We start from the raw sequence: 11,503 nt of genomic DNA on the forward strand, positions 1-11,503 counted from the left end.
ACAAAAAATATTTGGATATCTACTTTGAAACAAGAGACTGCACTCTGTATAATTTTTTTCTTTTGTAATTAATTCAATTAATAGCACTTTCCATCAGAGCTTGATACCTATTCAGCCCAAGCTTGCTGTTGTTTTTTCTCCGACACTACCTAACTTGAAACAATGAATGCTCTGATCCACATTCAGATCAATCCATTTCAAACACAGTGGTTTATTTTCACAGGTTGCTGAGCTGCTACCCACTGTCAATCAACAGACTGGCAGCCAAAAGCCATAGTCCCCATCTTGCTCATTTGCTCACCTCTCCCTCCATACTGCTGATCCTCACGAGCTCATTGAGGATCAATAAGGCACCATGGATTCGGTCATCACGGTTCATTCCTTTCTCCTTGGCCAAAGTTTCATCAAAACCCTTCTCAGCCTCTTCATATGTATGCTTGGGGAAAAGAAAAAAAAAATTAAAGTCTCAATGATCGTAACAGAGGCAAAGCCAGCAGAAAAACAGGAATTAATACTGCTAGCTAAGAACCATCCACAAGCTGTAGAATCTGCTGCAGAATATTTTCAGCAGCACTAATCAAACAGCCAGTCAGCCATGCCATGGTACAAACTTCATCAATAGCTGCACCACATTTTTAACCACAAGGAAGAAGAGTTCACAGTATTTAGCTATGCTGTCCAAATTCTAATTGATACTAGGAGGCCTTAATGCATGTGGCAATGGCAGCAAAGCTGAACTTCAGACAAAGCTCAACTCTTCTAAAACAGCTGCTTCAAAATAAAGTTATTTTCTTACTCTGTACCACTGGGGTTTCTGCATTTCTTTTGGTTCCCGCTGAGTGGTGAGGATAAGGCAGGCTCTTAAGGCAGAAACGGCTCCCTCTCGAATGGCCTGCTTGGGATCCCACACAGCCACAAAAATATTGTCAAAGAATGGCTGCACTTGTTGGAAGAAGAAGGTAGGCACACTGATTGCCAGCTCACGCAGTACAAGAACCTGGAGGTGGGAAAAGAAACAGTAAATCTGTGAAAATAAGCACCCATACACAAACCTCAATTTCTACAATGCAGTATCATTTATTTAGGCTGTTAGTGCCCATGAGCCTGAGCTGTAACCAGCTCTGTCCACTTCTACAGCACATAGCATAATGGTGTCTCAACCTTGTTTAGTCACGAGGAATTCATAAGGTAGAAGTGAGGAGACATTGCATCTGCTATGACAGCATCACGGATCCTTACACTTGCACTAGCAGAGCCTTTTCCCAGCTTTCTGAGAACCTCTCCCACCACTATTAAACCTAACCATCCCACTCCAACACAGGTGAAGACAAAAAAAAATCCATCCATATATATATATATCACTTACAGCTGCATGTCTTCGACCTTCATTCCTGTCAGCCCCCAGCCATTCCAGAGCACGTTTCACCTCAAACTCCACATACTCAGCTGTGAAGGTGTCACCAGCCATTGCAAGCCGCCCAATAGCCTTGGAAGCCATTTCCATTACAACAGGATCATTGGATGGCAAAAGGTTCCTCAGATAGTTTGCAAACCTGCCGATACGGGTGGCGTTACCTCCTTCAACACCAATAAGGCTTGCTGTAGAGAAAAGGAGCAGTGCTGTAGGTTCTCCCTAAGGATCGGTGGAGCAGACAGCAGCTAATCCCTAAGTGAGAGTTAGTATTCCCTATCCATTCCTTAAAGATTCCCATTAACTTTTCCTAAACTGCAAATCCACCGGAAAAGAAAGGAAAAAGGAAAAAGGGGGAAGGGGGAAGGAAAGAAAAGGAAAAAACAATAGGGGAGGGTCACCATTCTTCCAAACCTGCACTTGTTAAATGGACAGGAAAACACATCAAATAGCTTTATAGATTTCCCCCATTTTTAGTTTAAAAACAGAAAAAAAAATCCACCCTAGGATCACAGACCCATTCCTAATAGGAAGGCATCCATCCACATGCAACTACTACAACTGGTCCACCTCAGCAGAGAAGTGAAAGACTGAATGGACCGCAGAAACTACTCTCCTCCATCAGACCCAGAGGTGGGCTCTCCAGGCTAGGGGTAGAGGCATGTTGGCAGGGCAGCACGGTGGAAGCTTGTGCTGCCAGTGCCTGGGTTGTATCTGCTCTGTAGATAAAGAGGCCATCAGTATTCAGGGCTGTCAAGCCAGCACCTTTCAACAGCACTAAAGTCACAGAAACAATTTTAAAGCAATACTGTCAGCCTAAAAATCAGACGTTGTCAACAACAATTTCTCTAGCTATGAGGCTTCCACTGTCTTCAAACTTGTTGGGATTGGATGATTATGTCTGTGAAGCTAACCCATAGGCAACTCCTACTTGGTTGTTAGAGAAGTAATTGCTACAATACAAGCTATTCATTCAGAAAGCAAAGTATTTACACAAGCTGATTTTCTTAACAATTAAAGTACAGGCAGCTCTGCCACATCACAGAAAGCACAACCAGAACAACTGACAGAGCACCTGATCAGAATTAAGGCAAAAGCTACGTGAGCCTCTCCCTTGGATGGAAGATGCTGTTACTGAGCCAGGTAAATGTAAATAACAATAATCAATCTCCTCAGACAGAAAAGAGTTCAGAAGTCAGCCCTCCAGGATGCATATAAAACAGAATCACTTGGGCTGGAAGAGACCTCAAAGATCATCTAGTTCCAATCCCCCTGCCTCAGCAGGGCTGCCAACCACTATATCAGAGAGCACACATTGTTCTCAGTTGAGCACAGGAACAGAATTTTCATGTGCTCAGCATTCATTCATGTTTGATGTTTGACTCCCAGAAGCGCTCGCTGCCCATTAAGCACCAGGTTTTCAGTCACTCTCAGCACTCAGCAGCTCCCACGCTGACACTAACAGACAGATTTTCCGAGCCCAGCAACCAGCACACACCCAGCGTATTGAGCAGTTGGACATAAGGCTCTGACTGCAGAAGTTCATTCGTTTGGAAAATCTGTCCCAGTTGAACAAGTACACGAAGAGAAAACTCAAAGGCATAAAGCATTTTTACTCACCTATAGCCAAAATGCCACCCTTCCTTTCATTTGCATCAGAGCTAGAGACCAGTTCAAAAATGTGATGGTTCAGCTGATCATAAAACCTGGTGGACTCCTCCTGGCTCATCTGTAACAGGAAAAGATTCATATATGCTTTCAGCATTCTCTCTTCTCTTGCTACTTCCAAAACCCCAGTAGAGACAACGCTCCTTAGGTTACACTAATAGAAAGAAATTAAATCAACCATGCATTATAAAGTTTCTCTTCTTTATGCCCTTGACCTGTTGAGTTTATTTATCCTGGTGCTTGAACATCCATCGCTCACCTCTTCTCTCCTACATGCTTGGGCAAAGGTAAACTCCATGTTATGCCCCACCTCCTCACTAATAACAGTTTCCATGTTCCAAAAACGTCCATCCCCAGAGTACCCAGACAGTGCCCTGTGCTCATTTGATAGACAGATGATACATTTTTCGCAGCACTCACTTCACGGAGCTCCATGGTGACATAATGCTGCAGGTCCTTGGCAGCTTTCGCCCTTGTTTCTTCACTGCGACTCTTCAAGCCATTGGCAAATTGTTGGAGAATAGACACAGTGCCTGACATGGTGCTGTTATGCTGGGGCTTGGGGCATCAAGTCCTGTAAGTTCTTCAGAGACAAAGGGTTTTTAGTACTTTCGGTTACTGAAATCTCTGAGCTTCTTAACTGCCCTGACTGCCTTTTCCCAACACATATCCCATTGCATGCGAGGATGCTGTGCCAGACAGTATAAACAATAGAGCTAACCATTACCTCCCCCTAGGCACTACAGCCCCGTGATAAAACCACATCACTACATCACACTGTGACGTCTCCCACAGCCCATTTCCTCCCCGGTTCCTCCAACACCAAAACACACTCCGGTGGGTCAGCTGCACCGATGGTGCTCTAACTGCAAGACACACAACAGCCAAAAAGACACCACGGTAAGATGAAGTTTTACAGTCACCCTATAATGGGGCACAGTCCTTCCCGTTGGTGTGCCATTATGGCATCTGATTCCTCGGTGGCATTTTCACCCAGGTTTCTCCACAGAAATCCCAGCGTTCTAACAACACTTGGGGCCTGGCAAGCATTACATTCCTCGGGAGACATTTAGAGATCAGATGTCCACTTATAGCAACAGCAGTCACTGCAGTGGGATGTTTGCTATTGTAACATGCATCAGAACTTCCTCAAGAGTGCTTTCTTTTTTTTTTTTTTTTTTTGGTAAAGAATATTTATAGGTTTCAAAACATCAGATCACATAAACCCAAGCTGGCCACTTGACAGAAAGGCCCACAGCACCACCACGCACCAGAACTTCAAATTTTCCCCCCCTGTATTCCCCACACAGCCACAAATCCCACGGAGAACACGGCGCGAGGCGACCTCGGGGCTCCTCAGGACGAGGGGAGCAACCTGAAGGAGCTCCATCCCCGCTGAGGGAGGCGACAGGCCCGAGCCCCACAAGCCGGGAACGCGGGAGGGCTGAGGGCGCGCAGCGCGGCGGGCACGGGGCCTCCGCTGTGGGGCTGAGGGAGGCCGCGGGGCTGAGGCGGCCGGACCGCTGACAGGGCGCGAAGCGCCGGCCTGGCGGGCTGCGAGGCGGGAGGGCCGTGATGGCGGGGCCGCGCCAGGGAGCGAGGAGTTAAGGGATGCTGAAGGGAAGCTCCCGAGCAACACTCACCCACCACCTCCACCCAACCGCCGCCGCCGCCACCGCCGGCTCCCCCGCTCTGGGCCCCGGCGGCCTCCCCCGCGCCTACCGGACCGGCGAGACGCTATCGGCCAATAGGCTTCCAGAAAAGGGTTGATAGGTACTGCATTTGGCCAATAGAAATAGAGGAAAAGGGAAGGGGCGCTTCTAGCCCCTCCTCTCTCCCTGAGGAACCACAAGAAGAGTGACCGTCACCGCGCTGCCAATCAGCAGGTGAACTGCGAGTGACTGGCAGCGCGCTCGACCAATAGAGAGCTAGATTTTCTCGGCCGGTGACAAGCCTGGGTTAGGCCCGCCTTCCAGACGCCGGCAGCCCTCCGCCCTCCACGGCAGCCCGTGCGCGTTGTACGCGTGCGCGAAGGCTGAGGTGCCGCGCCGCGCCCGGTGTGTTCCTGAAATGAGTCCGTGTGGGCCCGAGGGCGGGCGCGGTGGAGCGGCTCTCAGCAAATACAATGGCGCGTAGAGCGGGGCTGGGAGGCGCCTCAGAGCCACCCCGTGTGGCATTTTATACTTCCATCAGACCCCGGCGGAGCGTTACAGATTCGCTTTGGGCCGCGCGGAAGCGGAACCCTTAGCGCGGGGCTGAGGGGCGGGGGGGGGCGGTGCGCATCGCCTCGGGCGCCGCGCGGAACTCTCCTCAGGCGCAGCCATGGCGGCGGTTCGTCCCTCCCGCCCCTCCGGGCTCTGACGTGCCGCCCTTCTCCTTGCAGGTGCTGCGAGAGCATGGGGCCGGCGGAGCTGGTGCAGAAGATCAGCATTAACGCCGAGAGCCCTCGCGGCGGCGAGAGGAACGACTGCGGGGCGGGGGCTGAGCGCGGCCCCGCCGGCGGCTGGAGGCAGAAGTGCGCGGCCTATGTGCTGGCGCTGCGGCCCTGGAGCTTCAGCGCTTCTCTCACCCCCGTGGCTCTGGGCAGCGCGTTGGCCTACCGGGCCGAGGGAGCGTTGGACCCGCGGCTGCTGGTGGGCAGCGCCGTGGCCGTGCTGGCCGTGCACGGGGCCGGCAACCTGGTGAACACGTACTACGACTTCTCCAAAGGCATCGATCACAAGAAGAGCGATGACAGGACGTTGGTGGACCAGATCTTGGAGCCTCAGGACGTGGTCCGGTTCGGGGTGTTCCTGTACACTGTAGGTTGCATCTGCGCTGCAGGGCTCTACGCTGTCTCAACGCTGAAGCTGGAGCACCTGGCCCTGGTTTACTTCGGGGGGCTGTCCAGCTCCTTCCTCTATACCGGAGGTAAGCACCGGGTGCCATTTGCTTTCAGTCTGAATGTGACAGTGAGCTGACTTGTCAGAGGAGATCCAAGTGATCTAATAAGCTGCCTGGAAAATATTTGGTGGCATTCCCTGGAACGCTGGTATGTAGCCTTGCCATTGATTGCTGTGGGAAGGTGCAAGAAGGGAATGCATCAAGTTCAGCTGGAAAGTAGCATTGAGACATTGATACCGTAAGGCAGTTGATCATAAAGTCTCTAAGACTCAAGTTGGAGTGTTAGAAAGCAGGCGTTCTTTAACAGCAGTGCTGAGTGCATGGGGGTAATCCTCCTATCAGCATGGCTGCATGCTTACAAAAGATCTTTAGTTAATACGCATTACTTGTGTTACATATGAGGAGTTTTCCAAGAGGTATGTTACACGTGCAGAACTTTCTTAGAGTTATGTTACATATGCAAGTTTCCCAGAAACTGAACGTCAGTATTCAGGGACTGATTCCAAGCGGAATCTCCTATTTCCTTGGTACAAAGACTCAGTAAAACTTCCTTATCTCCTTGGTTCTGAAACAGCTCTTCCTGTTATCTGAACAAAAAAATGCAGGCAGGTCCAGGTCCATTCATCAACGAACACTAGCAAGTGTAGCAACATCGTTATAACTTGTTTCAATGTTGTTAGCTCTGTATGGCTGTGGGTGCTCCTTAGAACTGTTACCGAAGCTTTTTCTTGTGTATATCTCATGTCTTCAACTGTACAGCTTGCTGCATGTGTCCTTTTCCATCGGTGGAATTTGTTATGTCTTGGAATGCTGTTATTCTTTAGATGGAATTCCATTGAGAATGCACAACAGTACGTGCTTGTTTTACTAGAAGAGGATGTTGTTAGTATTGCTCTGGGTTGGGTTGGTGCAACATGAGAGGCTGGAGAAATTACCAAGCTGCATTTTCTTTATTCTCTTGGGGAAAAAAGAGAAAATATGCCTCTCAGCCATAGCTATGTACGTGTTGGCTGTTTTACAGTATTTCTGTGGGAAGGGCTGATCTGTTGTAATCCATCCTCTGTTGTCATTTGAATTGTTTGATGATGCTTCATTGTATTCTTGTGTTTTGCCACAGGAATTGGATTTAAATATGTTGCACTTGGAGATGTGGTGATCCTGATCACCTTTGGGCCCCTGGCCGTCATGTTTGCCCATGCTGTGCAGGTTGGTTATCTGTCTGTCTCACCACTGCTCTACGCTGTCCCTCTGGCTCTCAGTACTGAGGCCATCCTGCACAGCAACAACACGCGAGACATGGAGTCTGACCAGCAGGCGGGCATTGTCACCTTGGCTATCCTCATCGGCCCTGCGTTCTCCTATGTTCTCTACACCGTGCTGCTCTTCTTACCCTACTTGATTTTCTGTGTGTTGGCCACACGCTACACCATCAGCATGGCATTGCCACTGCTCACCATCCCGATGGCATTTTCACTGGAGAGGCAATTTCGGAGTCAAAACTTCAACAAAATTCCTCAGCGGACAGCCAAACTCAACCTCCTTTTGGGGCTCTTCTATGTTTTTGGAATTATGCTGGCACCAGCTGGTGCTCTGCCCAAACTGTAAGGAGCTGTAGAGCCAGACCTCACGGTTCAGTATTAATGCCAATAAAGAGGGGGATTATGTGGGTAGTTGACCTGTTGTGGACAGCATGAAGCATGGAGAGACTGTCCTGAGCTGCTGATTGTATGTGAGTGTTATGATTTCTGGTCTAGGTTAGCTTTCACAACAGGCTTTAGAGAAGTCATTTATCAGTTCCTTGGAATATCGCTTCCTTGCAGCTTTGATTCTAGAGAAGCAACGTGACCTGAGGACAAGAGTTTAAAGAATGTCACCCTTCTGCTGATGGATTCTGAGCGGCTTCCACTGTTAATGGAAGTAAGATTGAGTCTTATGCAAACTCTCCCTTTACAAGTAGATTGATTGCTCTTACAACTCCTTACCGTGGTCATGGAGTTCAGCGGCTCCTACGTGGCGAATAGACAGCACTGCCAAATGTTTAGCATCACAATGAGATAGGTGCTATTACTTCACTCCCTTGAGAGCGTGATTCATCAATTGTATCTTTTAATTTTTGTTGGTTTTCTCTTTCCTTTTGAGCTTTAATTTCCAAGCCCCCTGAATGGTACTAGGAAGCTGATTCATTCACTGCTGTCTCTGCTGGATTCTTATAGTCTAGAAAATACGAAACTATGTCTCTGTGGTGTGTTGGTGCTAAAATGGAGCACAACTAGCCCACTGCACAAGCTTGAAGACAAAACCAGTAAATGTATTCTGCTTTGAAAGCTGAACCTGTAAATGCAAATCACGCCACTGAATAGCTTTCAGTGTGTAGAAAAACAAGTGGTTTCCCTTTCTATGTCTGAAAGGACAGCCAGCTAGTTAAGGAGAACTGATGGCCAGGGTGCCAGAATTCTTGGACTCGGATTGATATTGGAGTGGGAGAACAAGCTTTCAGTTAAAAAAATGTGGTTTTCTTATTGTCGTTCTCTCTGCCTATTTAGAGGCTTGAAGTACCATAGTCAAATGTCCTATTGCAAGGCCTAAAAGAAGCCCAAGTAAGAAGTGAAGGAAAAAGACATGAGGTTAGCAAAAAGCAATGATTGTGTTGGCTCTACGTATAATTCAGAACTGGGAACAGGAAGAAACCATCTTTACTAACCAGATTTTTTCCTAAGGCAGACCAGTTTGTGTGACTGAATCCCACTTAAATGTTAGGAGCTCTGAAGTGAGTTTTCCCCACCTCTTCTCCTCCCCCTACACCTTTACAGCATTGTTTTATTTTCTTCTCTAGATCTCACCTATTGATACTTTGACTGTTTGGAGAACTGCTTGTTTCACTAAATGTGCAGCAGTTTGAAAAACAAACCATGCCAAACATAACTGGGAAACATCCATTCCTATACTTAGGGGTTTGCTGAGTTGTTTGTTTAGAGGAGTTGTGAAGAGCTTCACAGGAACTCATCCTGGTGTTCCACTCCTGCTATTAGTGCCTGGAGCACAGCTTTGCTTTTGAACCAAGGGGGAGCATGTTAATTACTATATAAAGGACTTTTAAACACGAGCAATAAACTTAGCGTGGTGTTGTCCTCTGTCTGCCATAATTAAGTCATACATTCAAAAGTACTGAGTGTTGTATTAGTGGAGTGTGCCACTGCCAGCGCTGAAGCTGTTAATAAGACAAGATTACATAGTATTGAGGGTTCAGTGGCAATGCCTGACCTGACTGGGCACAAGACAAGATATGGACTTCAGCAACTGTCTGCTGCTGTATAGAGCAAAATACGTGGTTAGATTAGAAACATGAGGAGAGAAGGAAAAAATTCACCTTGGGCAGATGGAGGGAGATAGCCAGAAGTGTTTTGGAAATTGCTTTAAGTAGAGACATACAACACAGTACTGTTGTTTCTTTGCGGACCTACAGAATAAAGAGCTTGGCTCTGTGACCCACGTCACTTTTTTGCAGAGTAAAAGCTTTTCTGGAGGTGTGGACTGAGCTGGTGCATCTGCTAATTCTACACTTGGAGATAGGTGGGTGTATTAATCCCAGCAGCTTCGTTGTTACCCTTTGTAGCAGCTGTGTGCTTCATTTTGTGATGGCTCCTTTTTATGTAGCTGTCAGTTTAAAAGTGTAGTTCTCTTTTTCTACTCCTTATGCATAGAATTACTCAAGCTAAATTCCTTGTGGTATCTAAGACATGGCTCATGTATCTGATAGCTGTACTGGTGGAGAAAGACCTGGGGAATAACTAGTAGTGAAGTAGTGTATGCAACTGTGGTTGTATTGGGGCTGCTCCTTGGTCATGAGAAGGACCATTGCTTTTTGTTCGAAGAGATGAAGGAAGAGTTCACTAATGTGTGTGTATCTTTGTGGAACTCTTTTCAAGGAGAGGAGTTTCAAAGCAGTTTAGTGGTGAGGATTTGAGGAAAATCAGTCTAAAATGCTTTTGCTTCCTGACAGATGCTGGTTGCATACAGTTCCCTGTCTGTGAAAGAATATAACTCCACGTTCTTGGGGATACTGATAAGAGCTCCCACTTTCTTCACCATGGCCTTGAGGAAGTCATTTACCAACTTGGTGTATCAGGAAACAGCTAACTATTGCCTACCTCACAGGGACACTGAGCCAACATCACTATCACAGCTTTGAAAGTAACAAGTGCTTTATCTCTGTGTGCTTTCCAAAAGTGTGTTAGCATTAGAAAGTATTATAGGTATGAACTAACCTAACGGGTGACTGAACCAGTGTGAGCAGACCAAAATCGCCTCCGAGCTGACAGTGAGTGGTAAGAGAGGCTCCCTCGGTTTGTTCTGTGATGAGGATGCTGAGTCTTTCCCTGTCTCTCTCCTTCCTGTCCCATGTACCTGAATACACATTTCTTAAGCTTCTTACAGGTCTCTCTTGAGCTGTGTTGCTGTGTGATGAGTCTGCACTGGTAGGTTAACTGATAAATGTGTCCTAAAGCACCTCCTAGCCTTTCTTACTCAGTAAAATGACTGAATGTTACTCTGTTAACCATACTGGGCTAAATTATTTTATTTCACTCTGTGTTTTCGCACGTGTTTTAGAGAGTTCTTTGGGAAGGATGGGGTCTTTCTCTGCAGTGGTTATAGTATAAGGACATGAAAGCTCATACCTATTATTTCATGTGTGCCGAGTCTTCTTACGAGTTGTGTTGTCGTGTCCTTCCATCTCGTTGGATAAGAAGTTCAGTAGCAGTGGTCACCTCACGTTAACAGCAGACTTCACAGTGGTGTTCACGTTTCCATCAATAAGCAGAATTTCCTTTGATGCAGTTTTCTGTGCCACGTACTGCTCAGCATTTGTAAGGAGCTTCCAGCTGAACTTCCTCAAGTTTTAATCTTTTTAATAAAGATGGACTTTTTCATCCTCACCTTTGTGAGCTGCTGTCCTGCACTGCCGCGCTCTCTTCTTCTAATGGCTTTATTTTGCTCTGTAGGTCTGTGGCAGAATAACGCCTCCCTTTTGGAAGAACCAGAAACAAACTCGATGGCTTAGTCTCCCTTTTCCCTGTTGTGTAAGTGTAGGGGCTTCTCGTGGTGCTGTTGCTGCTGCCTCCTTACCAGCACTGGCCCGAGGTAGTGGAGGGAGCTGTGTTTGGTAGTTTTTTGGCAGTCTGTGCATTTCTTCTAGAGGGTTTGCAGATACGTAACCAAAAAGCACACTAATAGTCAAACTCGCTTTAAAGAAGCGTGCCCTCTAGTAGAAACTTCAGACATTGGGAATTCATGCAGTGCTGAGCAGCCTTTTGTCCACGTCCTGCCGAGGAGGGGCTGTAATTCTGGCTGTCCGCAGATGGCAGCATCGCTCTGCTCTTAGTGCCGCAGCGCTGTGCAGGTCCTGTGCCCTACAGGAGGCGCTGACCGGAGCGCCTCAGCCGTTATTAAGCGGTATTTATGCCATTCTGAAAGTCTGCCTTATTTCTTTATACCAGAAGATGTAATGTATCTCTTTATCTTTCCTCATTAGCTCCCAAAGCA

General features: G+C 47.4%; 2 protein-coding genes across 3 annotated transcripts in view; one reads left to right on the plus strand and one right to left on the minus strand.

Moving 5' to 3' along the window:
- MTOR (mechanistic target of rapamycin) overlaps positions 1 to 5,320 on the minus strand; it is a 62,650-nt gene extending 57,330 nt beyond the window's left edge. Inside the window, exons 1-6 of the mRNA XM_417614.8 lie at positions 4,723 to 5,320; positions 3,500 to 3,662; positions 3,032 to 3,140; positions 1,367 to 1,599; positions 797 to 997; positions 302 to 436 (exon numbers count right to left, since the gene is read on the minus strand). Coding sequence (XP_417614.3) covers positions 302 to 436; positions 797 to 997; positions 1,367 to 1,599; positions 3,032 to 3,140; positions 3,500 to 3,619 — 798 coding nt within the window. The 5' untranslated portion in view covers positions 3,620 to 3,662; positions 4,723 to 5,320. The remainder of the gene's footprint in view (positions 1 to 301; positions 437 to 796; positions 998 to 1,366; positions 1,600 to 3,031; positions 3,141 to 3,499; positions 3,663 to 4,722) is intronic.
- Positions 5,058 to 10,896, plus strand: UBIAD1 (UbiA prenyltransferase domain containing 1). Of its 2 annotated transcripts, NM_001396600.1 has the most exons (3): positions 5,058 to 5,136; positions 5,463 to 5,989; positions 7,080 to 10,896. In NM_001396600.1, exons 2-3 carry the CDS (start codon positions 5,476 to 5,478, stop codon positions 7,565 to 7,567), a joined length of 1,002 nt encoding a protein of 333 aa, NP_001383529.1. In that variant the 5' UTR covers positions 5,058 to 5,136; positions 5,463 to 5,475; the 3' UTR covers positions 7,568 to 10,896. The 2 variants fall into 2 exon arrangements, with proteins under 2 accessions (NP_001383529.1, NP_001026050.2); NM_001030879.2 differs by lacking the exon at positions 5,058 to 5,136 and having other exon boundaries at positions 5,392 to 5,989.
- Positions 10,897 to 11,503: the final 607 nt, after the last annotated feature.

The sequence above is a fragment of the Gallus gallus genome, chromosome 21 (assembly GCF_016699485.2).
Source record: "Gallus gallus isolate bGalGal1 chromosome 21, bGalGal1.mat.broiler.GRCg7b, whole genome shotgun sequence".
Lineage (NCBI taxonomy): Eukaryota > Metazoa > Chordata > Aves > Galliformes > Phasianidae > Gallus > Gallus gallus.